General features: G+C 33.6%; 3 protein-coding genes across 3 annotated transcripts in view; 2 read left to right on the forward strand and 1 right to left on the reverse strand.

Annotated features, from left to right (window-relative positions):
* Positions 1-20,120, forward strand: part of LOC118738710 (protein sarah) — a gene marked incomplete in the record, with an annotated part of 154,592 nt that overhangs the window by 108,099 nt on the left and 26,373 nt on the right.
* On the forward strand, positions 9,901-12,085 carry LOC118752395 (organic cation transporter protein-like). The gene is made up of 3 exons (XM_036487290.1): positions 9,901-9,913; positions 9,972-10,594; positions 10,678-12,085. Exons 1-3 carry the CDS (start codon positions 9,901-9,903, stop codon positions 11,665-11,667), a joined length of 1,626 nt encoding a protein of 541 aa, XP_036343183.1. The 3' UTR covers positions 11,668-12,085.
* LOC118738705 (protein sarah-like) lies at positions 18,282-19,750 on the reverse strand. The gene has a single exon (XM_036469629.1). It carries the CDS (start codon positions 19,579-19,581, stop codon positions 18,730-18,732), a length of 852 nt encoding a protein of 283 aa, XP_036325522.1. The 5' UTR covers positions 19,582-19,750; the 3' UTR covers positions 18,282-18,729.

A 20,120-nucleotide genomic window follows, 5' to 3' on the forward strand; every position in this document is an offset into this window, starting at 1 on the left:
AAGGAAAAGAAAAGAAAACAGGACGAAGAAAGAAAAAAATATTAATTATTAATTTTAATAACTTATAAACAACTATAGTAAGAGATTAATTCTTTTTTAGAATGCAGTGCATTACTTAATAGCCTTAGTCTAGTCGGTTCTCTAGTGAGTTCCAAAGACGTGTATAGAGGTGATGAAAAATTGACGTTCAGATGTTAGAGTTCGATATTGCGTATGTGTTAGAAGTACTGACCTCGATGACTGAAGAAAATGTATGTATTTATATGAACAAAGTATGCGATTACAACAAAAAACGTTGCAACTTCACCAGAAATAAAACAACTAATAGGCGCTTAGTTCAATCATTGATTATATTTTTACTCAATGCTTCAAAGTAGGTCTTGGTTGTTTAGGTGCATAACAAAAGAACGTACGTGCTGCAGCTAAAGCTTTATTATACGTATTATACAAAAGCACATACATATGTATGTAGGTGCATGATTACAAATGTAATTGGAGTATGGTAGATACAAAATATATATTTAGATATATCCATACATTTCAATAATCGAAATATGTATAATCGACAGGCATACATGCATACATATGTATGTAGATACTGGTGTACGCATGTTGTTTACATACATACATACATACAACGTCTGCAAATTATAGTAATAATTGAAATTGTTTAAAACTGTAATTAAATTTTTATAATTTAGTTTCAAGGTCTCTTATCCAATTTACGCGCGTGCCGACAATGAGACTAATTTAGAGCGTGAAATAAAATATATATATACATACATATATGCTCATACGTATATGAGCGATATGCACGGCTCATTTAGTATTAGACTGTCATTAGTTAAAAAAAAAACGGTAATTTTCAGAAGACGCGTTTTCAAATTGCTCTCCAAGTGCTCAAAATTTGTTTCTTACGCGAAAACTACATATGATTTTAGCACGAAATTTTTACACAATATGAAGCATAATACAACGAGTAATTTTACATAATTTGTTCAAAAATTCCATTTTTTCAGTTATGCCAGTCTTTTTGCAAATGAGCAATATGTGTTTACGTATGTACTTGTATGCAATATGTTTAGTAGAATAAAAATTTTGAAACAAATATAAATATGTAGTAGGTATATACATTAGGGTAATACAAAAGTGAAAAAAGTGGTGAAAAAGTAAAGTCGGAATTTTAATGCTCTCATCCCTTAGGATTATTCTATATCGAAAAAAATATACCCAAACTTTTTATTTTGAAATCACAAAATATTTAGAAGTCGGCCAAAGCGCTCAAAATTTTCATGGAATTCTTGAAAATCGATATTTTGCGATCGGAAAACTCTGGTTCTCTTTAGGAAACTTCCAATAATAATAGCCGATTGTCTATTTAACCATTTTTTTTCATAGTAACTGTATGTTATAGATCCGCCACAAATCCCAGAAAATGCAATGGGGGACCAATAAAAAATCTTTAGTAATAAAAAATGGTTAAATAAACAGATGGGTATTGTTATTGGAAGTGTCCTGAAGAGAACCAGAAATATTGTCGCTGAGAGCATTAAAATTCCGACTTTACTTTTTTTTTGAACCACCCTAGTATACATATGTGTGTATGCTCCGATATCTCGAGAAGTAATGATTGCAATACTCTCTGCGACGACTCTGTTTGTTTGCCAAAGATGTGGCTATAAATAGTACTAGTGGTAAATTTTTCCTAAGGAGTTTTCAACTTTTAAATTTTAGAATTTTTTTTATCTTTTTTTTAGATTTTTTCGTAATGTCTCAAACCAAAATGAACGTAGTAGTCTCTGCGTGGACTCCTTTTTTTGGTCAAAGTTGTGGCTATAAATATTACTAATAAAAATTGCAAAATTTTTTTCGTAAAACTTTTTCGTAATATCTCAAAATGTCTGTGCCATATCGAAAAATTGTATCGCCCAACATGTTCAGCGACTTTGAATAGGGATTTCATGCGCCCACGGATTGAAGGAAGAGTAATTTTAAGCCTCGAGGCGGATGCACGAAACGTCCACGCGAGACCTCTAAATTTTCATAGTTTTGCACCAAATTTTCAGGGGATAGTTTTTAGCCATAATGGAAGCTAAAAAGTCAAGAGCGTCGAAAAAAGAAGCGCTGTCATTTTTTTGTGGTCAGTCTAATGTACATACATACATACAAATGTATGTATGTTTACTAGCAACATAAAGGAAATGTAATTGATTATTTTAAAGCCAGATAAGGTCACAATGACGAAAGCTATGTTTTACATATTTCGTATTATTTAATCGCCCTAAATATGTTTTAATCACTCTTTTGCAAAGGGCTATTACATAATCAATTTACCAAATCTCTTATACCCAGCAGCAGTGGAGACAGTGAAGATCCACGTCGTGGGAAAATATCTGCAACTGTGCCCCTTTAAGAATACAGGGAAACAGGGATATCAGTCGAGTGCACTCGCATTATTTAAAATAGAAATGATAAATTACGAAATTCACTTAGTAAGCCCGCTTTGGATTAAACTACAGTAGTATTTTATTCTGTACCGTTGGTAGCCGCGTAAGGAGCTACTTCCACTCGAGAGCGATGGTGATATTCCACGTGTGTCCAGCTATGTAAATCCGGTTAGCCTCTACTCTGAACTGCTTAGCGCAGTAATCTGCAGCAAAATGCACAACGCCGTCAGCTAAAAAAAAAATATATAAAAATCCACGCAATTTCCTAGGATCTTGAAATTTACACTTGCATCTACTAATTTAATGGGCTACAAAACTGCGTCCCCAAAATTTTTCTAAAAATTCTGAAGAAAAAGTTTTAAAGTTTTTGGCTATAAAACTTAGAATCAGCTCTCAAGAAAAATCGCAGGAAATATTTTTCATTATTTCTGTTGCTCGAAAAAGTACTTTGCTTTTGTTGTAAATTTTCTTGAAGAAATAAATATATGAGCATTTTTTTCTTGACAGCTGCAAACTGATTTAAGAAATTTTGACAGAAGAAAATTTCTTTACCATTTATTGTGCGTCACTTTATATGAATTTTTCGTTTTTCTTGGGAGCTGGAAATAGCGCTTAAAGGTTAAAGTTTGTTGAATTTGTATAATTTTTGTACGATGTTTGGAATGTGGATTTACATACATACATATGTGGTGCTGGTTATGTAATGTGCGCTCGACCCTATTAAGCTGACATTTCAGGGTACTATTTTATATATATATAAGGAAAATTTGAAAGTTAGGGGGGGGGGGGGGGGGGGGGGGGGCTCGAGCAGTTCCGAACAAAACAAAAACTACTTAGTTGGTGTACTTTTAATATTTGTGGCATTTTATCAGCGAAATCAACGATTTTTTCCTATTTTCAAGATGCTTCCCTGAGGAGCTCTGTAGTCCGAGAGAAAAGGGGAGTACATACCTAGGTCGGTAGATTACTCAGTAATGACCTATAAGTATTTAAAAACAACTACTACATCAATAAATTAGTTTGAGTGTTTATTAAAAATAAGTGTTTAGAAGTAATTAGCAAATGAATAACTTTTGTTTTTAAAAGGTTTTATAAATGCACTTCAAAGAAGAAAAAAAATGTTATGTATGTATGTATATGAATTTGCTTACACGCCTGCACGTGTTTGTGCATATAAAATTAAATTCAAAAACAAGTTTAATGAATCATTTTTACTCAACAGATGGCAGATTGACAGTTTTTCTTATCTCGCAGTTGACTTACTGCTCACTTTGGCGAATAATGGAGCTTGACTTGAAATTTGCATTTAATAACAATTTGTGGTAATGGTTAACTGAAACCGCAATGTTTTTCAACTAGAAATATTACGGTGTTTGTTTTTCACCTTTCAATTTTTCAATAAACGCGTTAATTTTTCAATTTATTTACATGTTTATATGGAAAAATAGAAAATATGTATGTAGTTTGCGGTCAAGTTAGTTTCTTAAATAAAATGCGATGCTTTTACGTATGTAGGTATGTATGTATATATGTATGTATGTCAAAATCATAACAATAAGCAAATAAACTAAACTTTCATTTGCTACTATTGCGAATGGCGTTTTTATTTTGTGTGAAATATGCAAAGTAATCTTTATAAATTTTCTAAGTACATTTTAATTATTACGAATTGTTAAAGGTAAAAGCGTCACGTTTGATTGAATGAAAATAATATTTATAAATGATTTGCAGTTTTGATAGCAAATTGACATTTGCACAACCTTTGCCTTCGCTTGCAATAAATTGCGAAAGTAGTATATTTAATTGAAAAAACACAGTCATTCGATTACATTTATTTTGTTGGTGTGATATTGATATTGATTTCATAGAATGTAATTGATTTAAAAATAGAATTCTAAATTTTTTAATTAATTTACAATGCCACCACAGTCGACAGTTATGTATGTAGGTACATACATATGTGGGTCATTCCATTGGGACTGGTGGGACATTTGACTCCGCATTTGATGAATTGCGCACTATAACTATGTCGTTGGAACTAAAACAACAGTGCAAAAATTTTTTAATATACATAGATAAAAACTAATGTATAAAATTGCTCTAAAAAATACCAAATAATTTTTAAGTCCTTTGTAACTATCATTTGAAAAAAAAACACTATTATTTACCCTTAAAATCGTTTTAATTTAAAATTATGCTGATATAATCTTTATAGAAATATTTCTTTATAATTGACCTTGTGACTGGTGTAAAGTAATTATGTATGCATGTATGAAGTAAAAATTTGCATAGGTAAAAATATCAGTTATTTTTTTATTTTTTAATATTTCTCAACAAATTAATGAAATGTGGTAATTTAGGAAGGGATGACTACTAAATAGAGATAATTAAGGCATTTTAGAATTTATGTCGTTTTCCTCTTTTACATGGATATGGATATGGGTCACATACATATACACAAGTACAGTGGTAAAAAAAAAGCAACGCGAAATTTAAAAAAAAAATGTTGCTTATTTGTCTTTTGTATATTCAATATTTATAATTTTTTATAAAATTATAGCTCATTATCAAAATTATACAAATTCATATTTCAAGCTTTGTGTAAAAATTATAAAAAATCTGCGAAGTTGCATCTTAGTTTTCAACTTTTTATTCTGATTTTTGCGATTTTGAATTGCGTCGATTTTTGATAATTTCCGAATTACTTTATTCGCCATACAAAATTTTGAGAGCGAATAACCTCATTTGTGTTATGAATCGGTGCCTTCTCTAATATTTATCGGAAATATATCGAAGTTTTCACGGGCCTGGTTCCATTCGCTGGCACTTCTAATATTAATAAAATATTCTCTATATAAATTAAAATTGTTGATGATAACTTAAATTTAAGCTCCATCTTCGATATTTGCAGTACACAAAAATAATAATAAATAGCGAAGAACAAGAACAAGAACTAGAGCTGCCAAACGAATTACTAATTTGTGTGTAGTGGAAACAGGGTAATTCACGAATTACTTAGTTTGCAGTTCTATTGGCGTTCCTATAGAACACTTTTTTTATTTTATCGGAACCAGGCACAAAACAACTCGCGAAGAAAACAGCACGCAAAATTCACACAGTCCATTGTACTGTTTTCATGTCAATGAGATGGATGGCAATATGAGTTTTGCCTCCCTGCAGCCTTTCGATGCCTTCCAGTCAGTATTTACGTAGTATGGTGGTTTCGGATCGAGATATGATAGAACCATTACTGGGTATAAGTATTGTTGCTTAAAGCTGTATTAGTTAACCAACAATGCAGGTCAGATCCAGATCTTCTTAACTGGCGCTGTATCCGCCCAAGGGATTCTATAAATATTTCAATAAAGCACGCGAGTCGTTTCGAATACCGTGATTTAGACCCATATTCTTTGGCAAAGATCTCGACCAAATTTTGAAACTACAAGAGTTATAAAAAATAATTATTGCCATTTTCATTACAATTACCATTAACAACCACCACTACCAATATCATTACGAATATATTTATCAATACTATTACCATTATAATTATTACCATTAGTATTACCATTACTATTGCCAGTATCATTGAAATTATCATTATCAATACAAATACGGTTGTCTTTGCCATTAGTCCAGGAATTTTACTAATCTGATTAAAGTCCTTCGAGGTTATTTATAATAATGTCCAATCAATAAGGTGAAATAAAATACAAAAACAAGAAATTTTTAAGCAAAGAAACCACCGCATTCAATGCTCATATACAAAATTAGAAGTACCGTTAGTTTCTTCATGTACAATGATTAAAACTAAACCAAATTGTTAAAGAACCTTTCTCGAGGTACTACCTTTCGGAGTAAAATAGTTATCGGTTCACGTGATCCAAAGTTATACGATAAAATATATACTTATAAAAAAAATACTCCGGCGAATTAATGACCTTTGCCTTTTTTGGAAGTCGTTAATAAGCAATTTATATGGAACAAAGTTTATTATTTGCTAAACAATTTCACGATATGAATCTTATCATCTATATATTTGTAAACAAGTATTATCAGTGACATTTGAATGACGTGATATTGTTTGGTTCACCATTTAAGTGGTGACTACAATAGTAATCAAATGTTCGTAAAAATAGTAATTATTTGCAGCATTATATTCATCTATAATATTTAGCCATTTGTTTGCAATTAAAAACTTGACATAAAATAAATAAGCAACCATTTTTCTCCATGTAATTCAAGCGTTTTATAAAGCGAATTGTATGTAGAATTTCTAACACTTAAATATTGAATGCTCCGCTGCAATTCAATCAATTACGATGGCAAACAGTAAACACTTAAACGCCTTAAATTGATTTGGAATATTTGCATTTCGATTTATGTTCTCAATGGTAATATGTACATACATACCATACAATCTAAATATATGTATGTGCATTAGGGTGCATCACTCTCAAAATAAGAATGAAAAAAAAATACCGGTAGTGTTTTTATGTATATAGAAACATAAAATATATTATATTTTAAAACTTCCGGCAAAATATTTGGGTGAAATATTATGATTAACATGAGCTAACCTATTTGAAAATACCTCCAAAATTTTAGTTTTTTATAAATGAAGTTACTTTTTAAAAATATTTTTTTCTTAAAAAGCATATCAGAAGATAGAAGATTTTTCGCTTAAAAGGTACGCGTAAAAATGTTTAAAAATTTTATCAACGGAATCAAAATTTAGCTAATTAGAGAAATTTTCAAATCGGTCGGTAAATCTCAATATTTTTCCTGTGAAAACCGGCAACGTTTTTAGTGGTGCACCCTAGTGTATGTTCATACATATATATGCAAGAATGATAGATGTTTACTACATCGCAATATGAATGTATGTACAGGCGATAACTCACAAAAAAAAAATAATTTTATACATATGTGGATGTAAGTACGTATGTATGTATGTATGCCTGTACATATTTAGAATCCATATCATAGATTGATTGCATTTTTTTTTTCACAAAATACTTGCGTATTACAAGTGGTTGTTTGTACAATTTTGTTTACAAAATGCGTTGATTGGTCTTAATTAGGCCGCCAAATCAATACGCAAACAAATCGCATGGAGATGTACATACATATGTCTGCACATATTTACGTTGGAAATGGGACACACTCCACTTAACTGTTTGTACCTTGAGTGGATTGTTGAAAGAAAAATAGAAAATACTCACACATACATACACATCCCGTCGGAGTTAATCATATAAAATTTTGATTCAACTCTTAAACAAGTAATTTTTAGCAAAAAAAAACCGACTTCAACTCCCATATAAAAAAAAATATATATATATATATCTCATGATCCACTGATCGGATCTCAACCAGATTAGTATGGAACCACCTCTGAGACACTACCTTTCCGATGCAAACAGAATTATCGGTTGACGTGGTCCAAAGTTATGCGGTAACATACATAAAAAAAAAAATAAAAAAAATATTCCGACGAACTGATAACCTCCTCCTTTTTTGGAAGTCGGTTAAAAAAAGAAATGCCTTTCACTTGTAAACGATCCAGTTGGAGGAAATCGGTCGAAGTTCAGTTTAAAAATTATTCATAAAAAACTTTCATTAAACGGGATGTGCACAGTTCGGCGCAGTGGAGGTTAACGTCTTGATCCTTTGAACTGTAGGATGTGCGTTAAGCGTAGAGGCGTCGGAATTATTGAATATTATGGAACTGAAGTCAGAATAAACTGTTCCAAGCCTTAAAAAATGAGCGGGAAAACATTGCACTTCCTAACAAAGATAATTTACTTGTGTTAGTGCCCCTCAGAGTTGCTGTGGTTAATAATAATAAGGATTCTTATATAGAATATTGATTTGTTACTTTTGTTATGCACCTTTGCCAACCAAGTCTGGAGCAGTTGTTTTCGCCAATAAATGGCAAATGAAATATATTTATTTTAAAGCAATTTTAGGTATTTAAAAAATACAGCAACAACATTAATCTAACTAAAGTTGTTGCATTTGTTTTGCACAACACTGTATGTACATATGTATGTACACAATTCTGATGCTCGACTTTTCCACGCAGTAAATTAGCTCTTATATATTTATTTACATACAGTGAGTCAAACAAATATTCACAGGGGCGTATTCGTGTTTTCGTACGAAACGAATATCGTGAAATTTTCCCATAATTTTCTATACAAAAATTTCAAATTTTCGATTAGTATGAAAACACAATGTTTTTTAAGTTAAATTTTTCTATAAAAGTATTGTCAAAGCTTTGACAAAGACTATATAAATATATGTGACAAATTTAGGAAGTTTTCAAAACTTAAAAATTTTTAATCTGAATCTTTAGAATACTTCTGGGTTTTATAGCGCATACAATTTTAGTCTAGGGAAGTGCAAATAAATAATTAATTTTCAGTTAGGTAACTTTTTCAATTCGGAGTTATTCATTTGTAAACTTTCTATGTTGGAGAAGAAATACTTACTTACAAACCCCAAAATAGGGCTGAAGCAATTATTGGTTTGCCAGCATTCGCCCGCTATTTGAGTCACGTATTCTCTAAAAAATGTTTGAAGGTGGCCATTGATGTATCTACCGTGTAATTTCCTGGAAAGGTGTGGACGTTCGTAACTTGTTTTACCAAATCGTCGGCAATTACCCATATAAGGTGATGTTACCGGCGAAATTAGATTTTCGCTGTGGTTGTACTGTTTGTCAAAATCATGTATTTATTGCAAATTTTCTATGTTGTGATTCGTACAATAACAATTTAATTTGTTAGTGTAGTTTTTTGTTTTGTGCCGCCGCTAGCATCTAATATGAATTCGCCTTAGCAATTACCATCAATAATCCGGTTTACAGGTTTTTATCTCTTTCAAAGATCTACGGCATTCAGTGAAGCAATTAGCACTCCCTTGGCATGATTCTATGTAAAGCTTTCAAGCCTGGTAGACGATCTCTCTTTAAGATTACCTTATATCTAATATAAATTGAGCGGAGGAAAATCGGATGATCTTGACGGCTTGCAATAAAGCATATCCACAATACTGTGAATAATCAGCTGACTTCAGTTGTTGTACGAACTGACCCTTAAATTGCGGAAGGAGTAAGACACATCCCCTCATAGTGTGCCGTAGGACAGTTCCAATTTCTGTGAAAGACGAGGAATAGAAAAGCCAGGTTGCTCGGCGCACTTACAACCTCCACTTCGTCCTAGCAGCTCCCACAGCATCAGTATTTGGATAACTTTTACGCACTGTTCAACTGTGTATCCCTCCATGACCAGGTTTGCCAAAGCCTTTAGTACCAAATCTCGAAAAAAATCTTTATCATATCAGAAATAATTGCTGTCAAAGATCTGCACCACTCTATATTACTTATGAAAAAGCCCGAGAGAGTTTTAACGACTTATAATTTGTTCAAAAATCATAAATTATAACTATGTACACCAAGAGTATACTTCTTTCCCCGCACAATCTAATTATATGCATTTCGATTATACTATTTTCCAGGCGAGTTTGGACGTTACCAGGCTATACAATTCTTTCTGCACGTACTCTCTGGCCTAACGGCCGGTTTACATATGCTCTCGCTAGTCACAGTTGCTGCCGTGCCAGAGCACCGTTGCTTCATTGAGGGCATAGACAATAGCAGCTACTCGTACACACCATGGAACTCGTCCGAAATACTCGCAGCCATACCGTTGAAACCGAGCGGTGAACTCGATAACTGTCACATGTACGATGCAGCGAATAACACGGTGCCTTGCGTATCCTATGTCTACGATCGTACCTACTATAAGGACTCACGTGCTATCGATTGGAACTTCGTTTGCGATCGCCGATGGCTTGGTTCGATTATGCAGACCGTTTACATGTTGGGCGTATTTACCGGTGCTGTGACTTTGGGTGGCCTAGCCGATAAGATTGGACGCAAAACAGTGTTCTGCTGGTCGGCGCTGTTGCAGTTAGTTATTGGTGTTGCTGTGGCTTTCATACCCGAGTACTTCTCCTTTATGGTAACGCGCTTCTTTCTGGGCATTTTCGGTTCGGCAGGCGCCTACATTTGTGGTTTCGTGCTGACTATGGAGCTGGTGGGCGCAAGCAAACGTACCGTTTGCGGTATTGCATTTCAGGTTTGTCATTTAAGATTTAACAAAAATATGTATGCACGTAATTGCTGTAGTAAATAAATAACTGTTTGACGTTCACTTTGCAGGCTATCTTCGCTACTGGCATTATGCTAGTAGCCGGCTGGGGCGCCCTCATCAAGGAACGTCAGCTGCTTCAAATCGTGTATGGCCTGCACGGTCTGCTGCTCGTCGGTCATTGGTGGTGGATGGACGAATCGCCACGCTGGCTATGGATGCAAGGCCGTGCCGAAGAGGCAGTTGATATTGTGATCAGAGGTCTGCGCATTAATGGCTCCGGCATACCGGTCGATAAGAATTATTACATCCAAAAGTCCAATCAGCAGTCCGCCATGGAGGAAAAGACGTCGGCCGGTTTGAGTGACCTCTTCCGTACGCCAAACTTGCGCATTAAGACCATAAACGTGTGTCTCTGTTGGTTCGCCAACTCATTGGTCTACTATGGCCTATCGCTAAGCGCCGGCAAGTTGTACGGCGACCCCTATCTGATACTCTTCATTATGGGTCTCGTGGAATTGCCCAGCTACTTTACGATTATGGTTGTATTGGATCGACTGGGACGACGCCCCATAACCAGCTTGCTCATGCTTGCCGGCGGCACTTGTTGTATTGTGGCCACGTTTGTTACCCAAGGTAGCACCACTTCAACGGCCATTGTGATGATGGGCAAACTCTTCATTGCCGGCTCTTTTGCTGTGATCTACAACTACTCGGCCGAGCTGTTCCCAACAGTCGTGCGCAACTCGGCCATGGGTCTGGGTTCCATGTGCGCGCGTTTCTCAGGCGCACTTACGCCACTCATTACGTTGCTCGACTCATTTGATCCGAAAATACCTGCTGTGCTATTTGGAATTATTGCGCTACTATCTGGGTTCTGGGTTATGTTCCTACCGGAGACAATGAACCAACCGATGCCCGAATCGCTGGAAGATGGCGAAAACTATGGCAAGGGCGATACGTGGTTTGCGCAGTGCGCGGGACGCAAACCCAGAAAAGATAGTATTTATCCAGATGATCCCGAACAGATGGTTCCACTGAGAACGATCGACAGGAAGTGATTTGGAAGTGAGGGGTAGAGGGGAGGGGAGGGCGACTGCACTTGCTATGCCAAATTAAATCTGCCGATACTCTGTATGTTCGTTAATTTTTCGTTAATTTTTCTTTTGTTACATGTTTCGTTAAGTAGTAGAATGTTTTCAAACTGTTTCCTCACCTTAGCATTGCATGCCATTTCGCATACACATAATTGCCTTTATTGTTAACTTCAATCGAAAGATATGCTTTCATATATATGTATATGTATATACAAAAAACATATTTACCTTTAACAAATATTTAATGAACGATGCTTTCGAAGAGTTGCAACACAAAGTACATTCCTTGTTAAACACGAATAAAAGTAAAATATTAAAAATATACATAAAAATATTTTGATTAAAATTTTAAATAAAACAAAAAAGGTACCAAAAATTAAAACTGCGTGATTTATTCGTTAAGCTGTTTGCTAAGAGTAGGCAAATTTAGGTTTTTCTAAATAGTAGTGAAAATCAGTGTTGCCAGGTTAACGATTTGACCGTCATTTGGAAGATTTTTAACTGTCTTGACGATTTGACGTTTTCGACAAGCAAACGACGATTTTTTCATTGTATGCAGTTGTTTTTTATTGCCAGTTGTTTTAGTGGGAATTTTTCCATTTTTTTTTTAGTTTTCGGGAAAATTATTTGGCTTTTAACACTATACCACAAAAGTCTTTAACCCAAACTAAAAGATTTTTATATATGTATTCTAAAAGTATTCTATAAGTAGATACCAAACTTCTCATTTCAGGCCTTTCTTTTGAATTCTAAGGTTTTTTTGGAATTTACCTCCAACACACAAGGGTTAAATAAATATTTCTAGCAGGAAATTTTGTTATCAGCTTAGTTCATTGAATAATATGTATGTTATTTGTCTAAATGCAATTAAACATATTTCTGTTATAAGTAATGTGAATTTTAGTAATTCTTAAAAGTTTTATTACATTTATTTTTTTTTCGTATAACAATCAGCTGCCCAAATTTTTTCCGGACACTATGAATTTTAAGATTTTCTGCGTTGCCGATTTTTCAATACAATGGACGATTTTCGAGAACCATTTTGATTATTTCTATGTTCAACTACCTGGCAACAGTGGTGAAAATTCTGACGTTCAATCGTGTCATCGTAAAAATTATGAATTCTTCATTTATAGAAAAAAAAATAAATCATTTAAAATTTTTGCAATCAAAAGTTGGCTGCACCCCAACTTCATTGGAAGCGATTGGAGTTGAAAGGCCGTTCACACAAGGCGATTTTTTCTATCAACTAAAAGTTGTCTGTAAAATCGCCTAATGTGAACACCGTATTATCCAGCTCTGCTGTACATATACATATGAAGAAAATGTTCACATCTATCTCAAATTTGAAGATAGAAGTAAATTGCATAGCCACAAACATTTTATATTTGAGACAAAGTTGTACTTTTCAAAAGGCTAATAATTCTGCATAGTTGCAATGAAATCCATTTAAGTTTAGTTTAGTTCTACACTGATAAATTATTTATTTTGAATTAACTTTATTATTTGAATATTTTTTTTTTAAATATCTATAATTAATTATCGTTATAAATAATTAATTTACTTTTTTACATATACATATATGTATCAGTTATGGTTATTTTACAACTTTTTCTTATAACTAAACAACTTTAAAATGCAAGTATTCGTACTTACACATTAACAGATAAACAACTGCCATTATTGGTACATTTTTAGTTTGCAACGGAGATGAGCAGGAGATCGTCCACTCAGAGATTTCAGCTTTTCGCATGCACTCATATGCAGGAATACCTATCAGGTTTCACACTGGGATTTCTTCGATGAAATTTTATTTTTTGTGCTTAAATTTATGCATTTTTAAGTATAGTTTTTTTGTTATTTATTTTAGTCATTTCAGCATGTTTGCATGTTTTACTCCGAATCACACGGAAATAAAACAAAAAAATTTGTACACACATATGCAGTATTTCAACCAACCAATATTGTTTGCAATTTTTGTTTTGTACATAATTTTCGTTTTATCATTTTTGAAAAGTTTAAGTTGAAAGAGCATAAGTAGTACATCTAAATCGGAATTTTCTTACTTGAATTTAGTTCATGAATACCAAAGTTTTTTTCTTTTTAAATTGGCATAGTACCTTTGTGGTACATTACATTAAAATAGGACTGTGCAAGTCTCTAGTTTTTGTTTTAATAGGAATTTTGTTCTTTCTTGCAAAATTTTTTGCTATGCCATCTTAATTATTGTAAATTTCGTTTTTTATATCAAATAAGTAAAAATAAAATAAAAGAATTTAAGTCTTTGGCGAGCTTCTCCTACGTTTTCTTGCAATTCTGAATCTTACGCGGACCAGAAATCGAACCAGGGACAATAGCAAGAGGTAGTATGGACCACTTACTTACCACTCGTCTACTATTGAATTACGATTGAAGAATGCATGTAAATTAACAAAAAAAAACACATTCACGAATAAACGAAATCAAATCCCGAAATTCAACGCTGTATCACCCTTACCAAAAGGTGCTAGGTTGGCCTGAGTAAGCAATCATAAGTAAAGTTCTCTCTGCACATTCGAAAACCAAACCGCCATCCAGCTGCTTACCGTCCGATTTATATGCTTGATACGGTAGGCAAGATCCTGGAGCGCATTACCATCGATGCAGTACGTCTGGTTAAAGCCATTGCGGTGAATGCAATAGCCGGGAAGCGCTGGAATAGCGGTACAATTGAATACTGCCTCTTGGTTACCCTAGATGTCAGAAATGCCTTCTATTCGGCAAACTGAAATCGGAGGTGTTACTCATCACCAGTGTTGCCACTCAAAATTTTGTTTTTACCCTACCACAATTGGTACAAAATAGCTCTCAGCTTACCAAAATGTGACTTTCAATGAAAATGTTGTTCAAATATTGTAGGATATGTAAGTAAGTACAACACTTTATTATAAAAAAAATCAAATAAAATTTACTTGTCCATAATTTGTCTTCATACGCAGCTCTTTTTGGGTAAAATGAAGAAAAAGGTGCGAACTCAAAGGCAGGCTTTGAAAATTACATGTTTTTACTTTTGCTGACCGAATTAAAAGCTATCAACTATTTTTTTCCTAAGCGAGAAGAGGGAAATAAAGTACGAATACTCTCCCTGCACACTCACTCGCTTTAGCGAAATGTAAAATTTGGCAATTGTCTAATTATTTTATTCTAACTTAAAAAAACTGTATGGATTAGATGACAGTCTAATCAACTTCGGTCCAAGAATAATTTTTAAATGTCCTATTTCTCTTTTCTTTTTCACATCATCCATTCCATTACATTACAAAATGGATGGATGAAACACACTTTAATTTATTTTACCGAATGTTACGTGGCCGAGGACCATACAAAGAGGAAAGGAGCATTCACTGCGGCAAAATGCTCGCATGGTTAGCAGATTTGATGGAAAGGTGGACAGAAGCAGTTAACAGTATTCTCCAATGGTTAACTCCATTGCGAGTATATGGTGAAATAAAGAATTATGTAAAGGCACATCTATGCACATATACCAGAAGTATGTGGGTCTGGGAAGTGCCAGCAAAGATTGCAAAACTCCAACGTGCCGTGGGTGAAGCAAAAAACTGAGTAAGATGAGGAGCCAGAGCAAGAACAATACAACATTCCACACAGATATTCTAAGCTCAGTCTATATCCTAGGAGGGATGTAAATATGTTGTCCAACTTGTATTGTAAAGCTTTTTGTAGTGTCCTTTGATTTATGCTTTCATTTATCTCATCTAGATACTGCAAGTAAAAAAGAATTCGAAATTGTTTTGCAAAAATACTTCTAAATAAACCAAAGTACTTCATACCAAAATAATCAGAAAATTACAAACCAAAAAGAAAGAGTTGTTGTTATGCGGATTTAGCAAGAACTAAGTTTTTAGAATTCCAATATAACTTCATTATAATTTTTATTAAGAAAACAATTTTAGCACTTAGCATAGTATTACATATTATACAATCAATATACATATATAACGTTCTTAAAATTTTAATCACAATTTCGTTATACATATTAATTTAAATTTCATATATTTACAGTGATTACATTCATACACACGTAAACAGTTATGCGCAAATCCATTTCGTTCTTTTTAAATTTGTTCATTATTTTTTATTATTTAAAGTGTATTACTGTTGCTTATATTATACATTTTTACTTCTCATCTCCATATCTAGGTGAATTTTTAGTAACATCTGTTTCAAATTTTTTATCATACATAATATTAATTTTAAATTTTATTTCAACTGCATATGCATTTTTTTTTTCTTAATCTCTTTATCTACTTTATACTTCCTTTAATTAAATTCTTGTTTTAATTTTTTAATTACTCTTTTTTTTTAATTACTGAATATGCATGTATGTATTTGTGTTACTTTTATTTGCATACATACCTACAATCGCTTAAAAAACGGTAAAACTGTTTCAACATAATTATTGAAGTTCTTTATAAATTTTAAATAACTGCCATTTGTTGATTGATTTCGAGTATTAAGGTGGACACTATTAGTTTATAAGTTTATATGTAGTAACCAATAAGCTTGGAAATTTTGGATATAGGCTGGTGTATAAAAATTATAGGTTATTTAACTTAATATATATAATAAACAAAAAGCTTTAAATATCATTTCAAATAGTGAAATTAATTAATTTATGAAAATATTATTTAATGCATTACATAATTTAAAAACCGAAAACAAAAAAGTTTAATTTAGAAAGTTTCTATATTTCGTCTTTCGAGACTCCTGCGGCCTAAATATTGTATTTATCTGAAATATTTCCAAAATAAAACGGCGCGTACTCGTAGTCGAAACAAAGTAGACTCTAAAAATAGTTACAGCTTTTTTAACACATTCTATTGAACATTTTGTCAAAAAGTTGTGATTAATTTTAGTTTCGACTCTATTTTGGCTATGAATTTGCGCCAGTGTACAGGGTGGCGACGAATAATTGTCACCCAGGTTTTTTTTGTAATAAAAGGGTCCTTTATAGACTTTAATTTTGTACATATTTATTTCACTTTACTTTTATTCATTAGTTTTAAAACTTTAATCCTTAGTACATGCGGCGCGCGCAAGTCTTTGTATTTGTATTTTTTCTTAGAGTTTGTATAAAAAACATAAAAAAAAGAAAAACTGTATGGGTCGATCGAATAAATGGCCGCCCTAGTCACCAGTTCCGAGTCTATTCGATTGCTGAGTAAGAGGCCTTATGTTGGACAAAAGGAGGTGTATGAAGGACTCAAAATGGAGTAAATTAGTCCTTTGGTTACAGCAGATATGGAATAAATTAACCGATGAAGACTTCCGTGCAGCTTGCGCTTTTTAGATAAGTTGTTTTATCAAAATGCCACAGATTTATTAATGTAATGACATGGGTGACTTTTAATGCCCAACCTAGGCAGTCCGTCCGCACACTAAGCGCCCAATTAGAGTACTGTAATCGCTTCGGCATACTAAAGCATGAGACTTTTGAGTCGAACACATACACACCATATTTTAACAAATACAGTTTATTCCCTAACCAAACCCGTATAGATTCAAATTTCCAAATTTGTGCAATTTCAAGCCTTTGAATTTAAGTCCTTAGAAAAATTTCGAGGATGCAGTTTTGTGACCCAAACTTACCGTTGATTTTTGGCTTTTTTTTTGTTGAAGTTGTTGCTCATATTTTCCATATAAAAATCGTCGAACATCTTTATATGAAAGAAAACGCACGCCAGGAAAAAAAATTTGGGAAAAATCCACGATAAGTTCTAGCTACCTCAAACTGGCACTTTATTATGCTAAAATTGATTGGTCCAAACAATCACATACTCCAGATCATTTTAAAAAATCTAATTAAAAAGCTTACAAATTTTGCGCAAGTTCGATGAATTTGATTACATTTTGCATAAAGTCTGAAACTTAAATTTACACGGTAATTGTTAAAGAATAAACTATATTTTTATAAAAAAAAATAGTTAAAACTAAATAACGATAAAATAAATCGTTAGAACATGATACAACTGGCGCTTTGAAAACTTCTTTTGCTTACATTTCTTTTTTTTTTTAATAAACATTTGTAATATATATACATACTTTGTAAATAAATGAGGAATGAATTAACATTTATGAATTCTTGGTGAAATTGCTTAGAAGTTTCCTAGTTTGCAAGACTGCAAGATTATCTATGAAAAAAATCGCACGACAATGCAAGCTAGAAATATCAAAATAATGCGAGAAAGCTATAAAATATCGAAGATTTGAATAATACATATATGACGCCCAAGTGTGCAGAAGTCGACATGCCAAACGCGAACACCACTCAGATTAGGCGCATAATGTATGGAGTGCTTTAATCATAAAAACTTTATTTTGTTACGAAAAATCGAAATTTTTTCTTATACAATTTTATGTGCATGAGATTTCATTTATGAAAATCTAAACTTGATAACTGAAATGTGTAGTAGATATTTTTTTTTTTATATGTAAGTAAAAATGTTGAGTGTCTTAAAACTTTATTTTAAAGAATTTTTGCGCAATTCAAATTTACTTCTTCATAGATTGTATACATTTTAGTAGCTTAGAATAAAATTGTTCACAATCAAAACATTTTTGGTAATTAAATAACTCAAAATTCAAATAGTCATTGGATTGCGCTTACACAGAGTTGCATATGTATGTGTACACTTAGACATATGTATGTATATGTAGAACATAACTTAGATTATCGTTAAGTAGGCTCAAGAGGAAATCTTTAGTTTCTCAGTGGTAACTTCAACTACATATTCAAAACTTTTCAGCTACAATTGGTTTTTGTTTACAAAAATTAACAACAGTTTTTATTTTATGTACACATACATAATACATATATATATGCACCACTAAACTTCTGTTTGCATTAACTAATTACTTTTTATCTTTAATCATTTTAATTCTTATACTATCAAGTGCTCAGCACCTGCTCCTAGGCTTAAAAATGAGTTCGCCAGCAGCGACAGCAGCACATCCTCCCCCGATTCCTTCTTACGCGCGCTCCGGACACTTAGTCTGCACAATGGCCGGCTTCGGTGTGACCGCCAGTGTGGGTGCGGTGGTCACAGCTCCCTCTGGCAACATGGCCGTATGCACAATAATACCCGGCTGATCCTCGCTCTGCGGGTGCAGTTCGTGCGATTCGCCTGGCGTTAAGCTGGCCAATGCCGCCAGCAGATCGTGATTCACCAGCGGCTCATTCTCTTCGCGTGGCTCCCAACCAGCTGGCGGTGAAGCGGGTGGCGAAATTAGGAATTGTTTAACTGGCGCTGGCGGTTGCAGATTTTTATTCGAAACTGGCGTTACCGGCTGTGCAAAATAACAGGTTATCACTGTTTTCTTATTAAATTCGTATTGATGCAATTTGATGCGCGCATTGGCCGCCGCTATGGCATTGTCGTAGTTGACGCGCAAACGTCTGAAACTGCGTAGCCATTGGAAGGTCGCCGAATCGCAGAAGGTGCGGAAGAGCTCTTCCATTTCCTGCTTCAGCGCTGGATTGGTAAACACCTCCGAGTGTATGTTCGTCACAATAATGGATGTGGGCAAATCATCAAATGAATCTGGATCCACAGGCTCGTTCTGTTCGTTATCACTGTCTACTTCGCCATCGGGCAATGTGGGATGTTGGCTGGGCAAGCCATCGGCTTGATTTATGAATATATCTTGATCGGGTGAAAGTTTATCGATGCTGCCGGTGCCACTATTTTGTGTTGATTTCAGTTTGGCATTGTTGTTGTGATTTGTGTCACCATTGGCGTTGTTACTGCTATTGTTGTTGTTGTTGTGCGTTGTTGCCTCATTCGCCTCGGTAGGTGGTGTATTGGCGCGCGACGCAGACATCTTCGTTGTGTGTGTGTGTGTGTGTGTGTTTGCTGGTTTGTGGGCGTGGAGTCGTGTGCCTCAGTGAGTGAGCGCGCAAGTGGACGGGAGTTTAAATTTGTTTGAAACTGTTGGAAAAGCAGCCAACTAATGAGACGAGTAGAAGTATGTAGTCTGAAAATAAAAATAAATATTTATTCTTAGTACGCTGATATTAAAGTATTTATGTTTATTTGTGATTTAATTAGCTGTGGAATATACAGTGACTAAAACAAGTGTTCACGTGTTGATTTCTTTTTTTCAATATTCAAAATTCTTTTCAAGTAAACCATTATCTAAACCCATTTACCTCAATCAAAGTTGCAAACCAAAATTAAGGAAAATTCAACAAATTTTCATCAAAATTTCCGGTTTTTTAATCTTCACTGGTTAGGTTTTTGTCGGGAGAATCACAAAAAAAAGCATCATTTGTATTCAGAACATTAAAAAGCGTAAAACACTCCCAAAATACCTTCAATCATCTCCAGTTCGCTTCATACTGCGTAAATTTTTATATTACT

Source organism: Rhagoletis pomonella, unplaced genomic scaffold (assembly GCF_013731165.1).
Source record: "Rhagoletis pomonella isolate Grant_MI unplaced genomic scaffold, Rhpom_1.0 Rhpom_scaffold_00001, whole genome shotgun sequence".
In the NCBI taxonomy this organism is placed as follows: Eukaryota; Metazoa; Arthropoda; class Insecta; order Diptera; family Tephritidae; genus Rhagoletis; species Rhagoletis pomonella.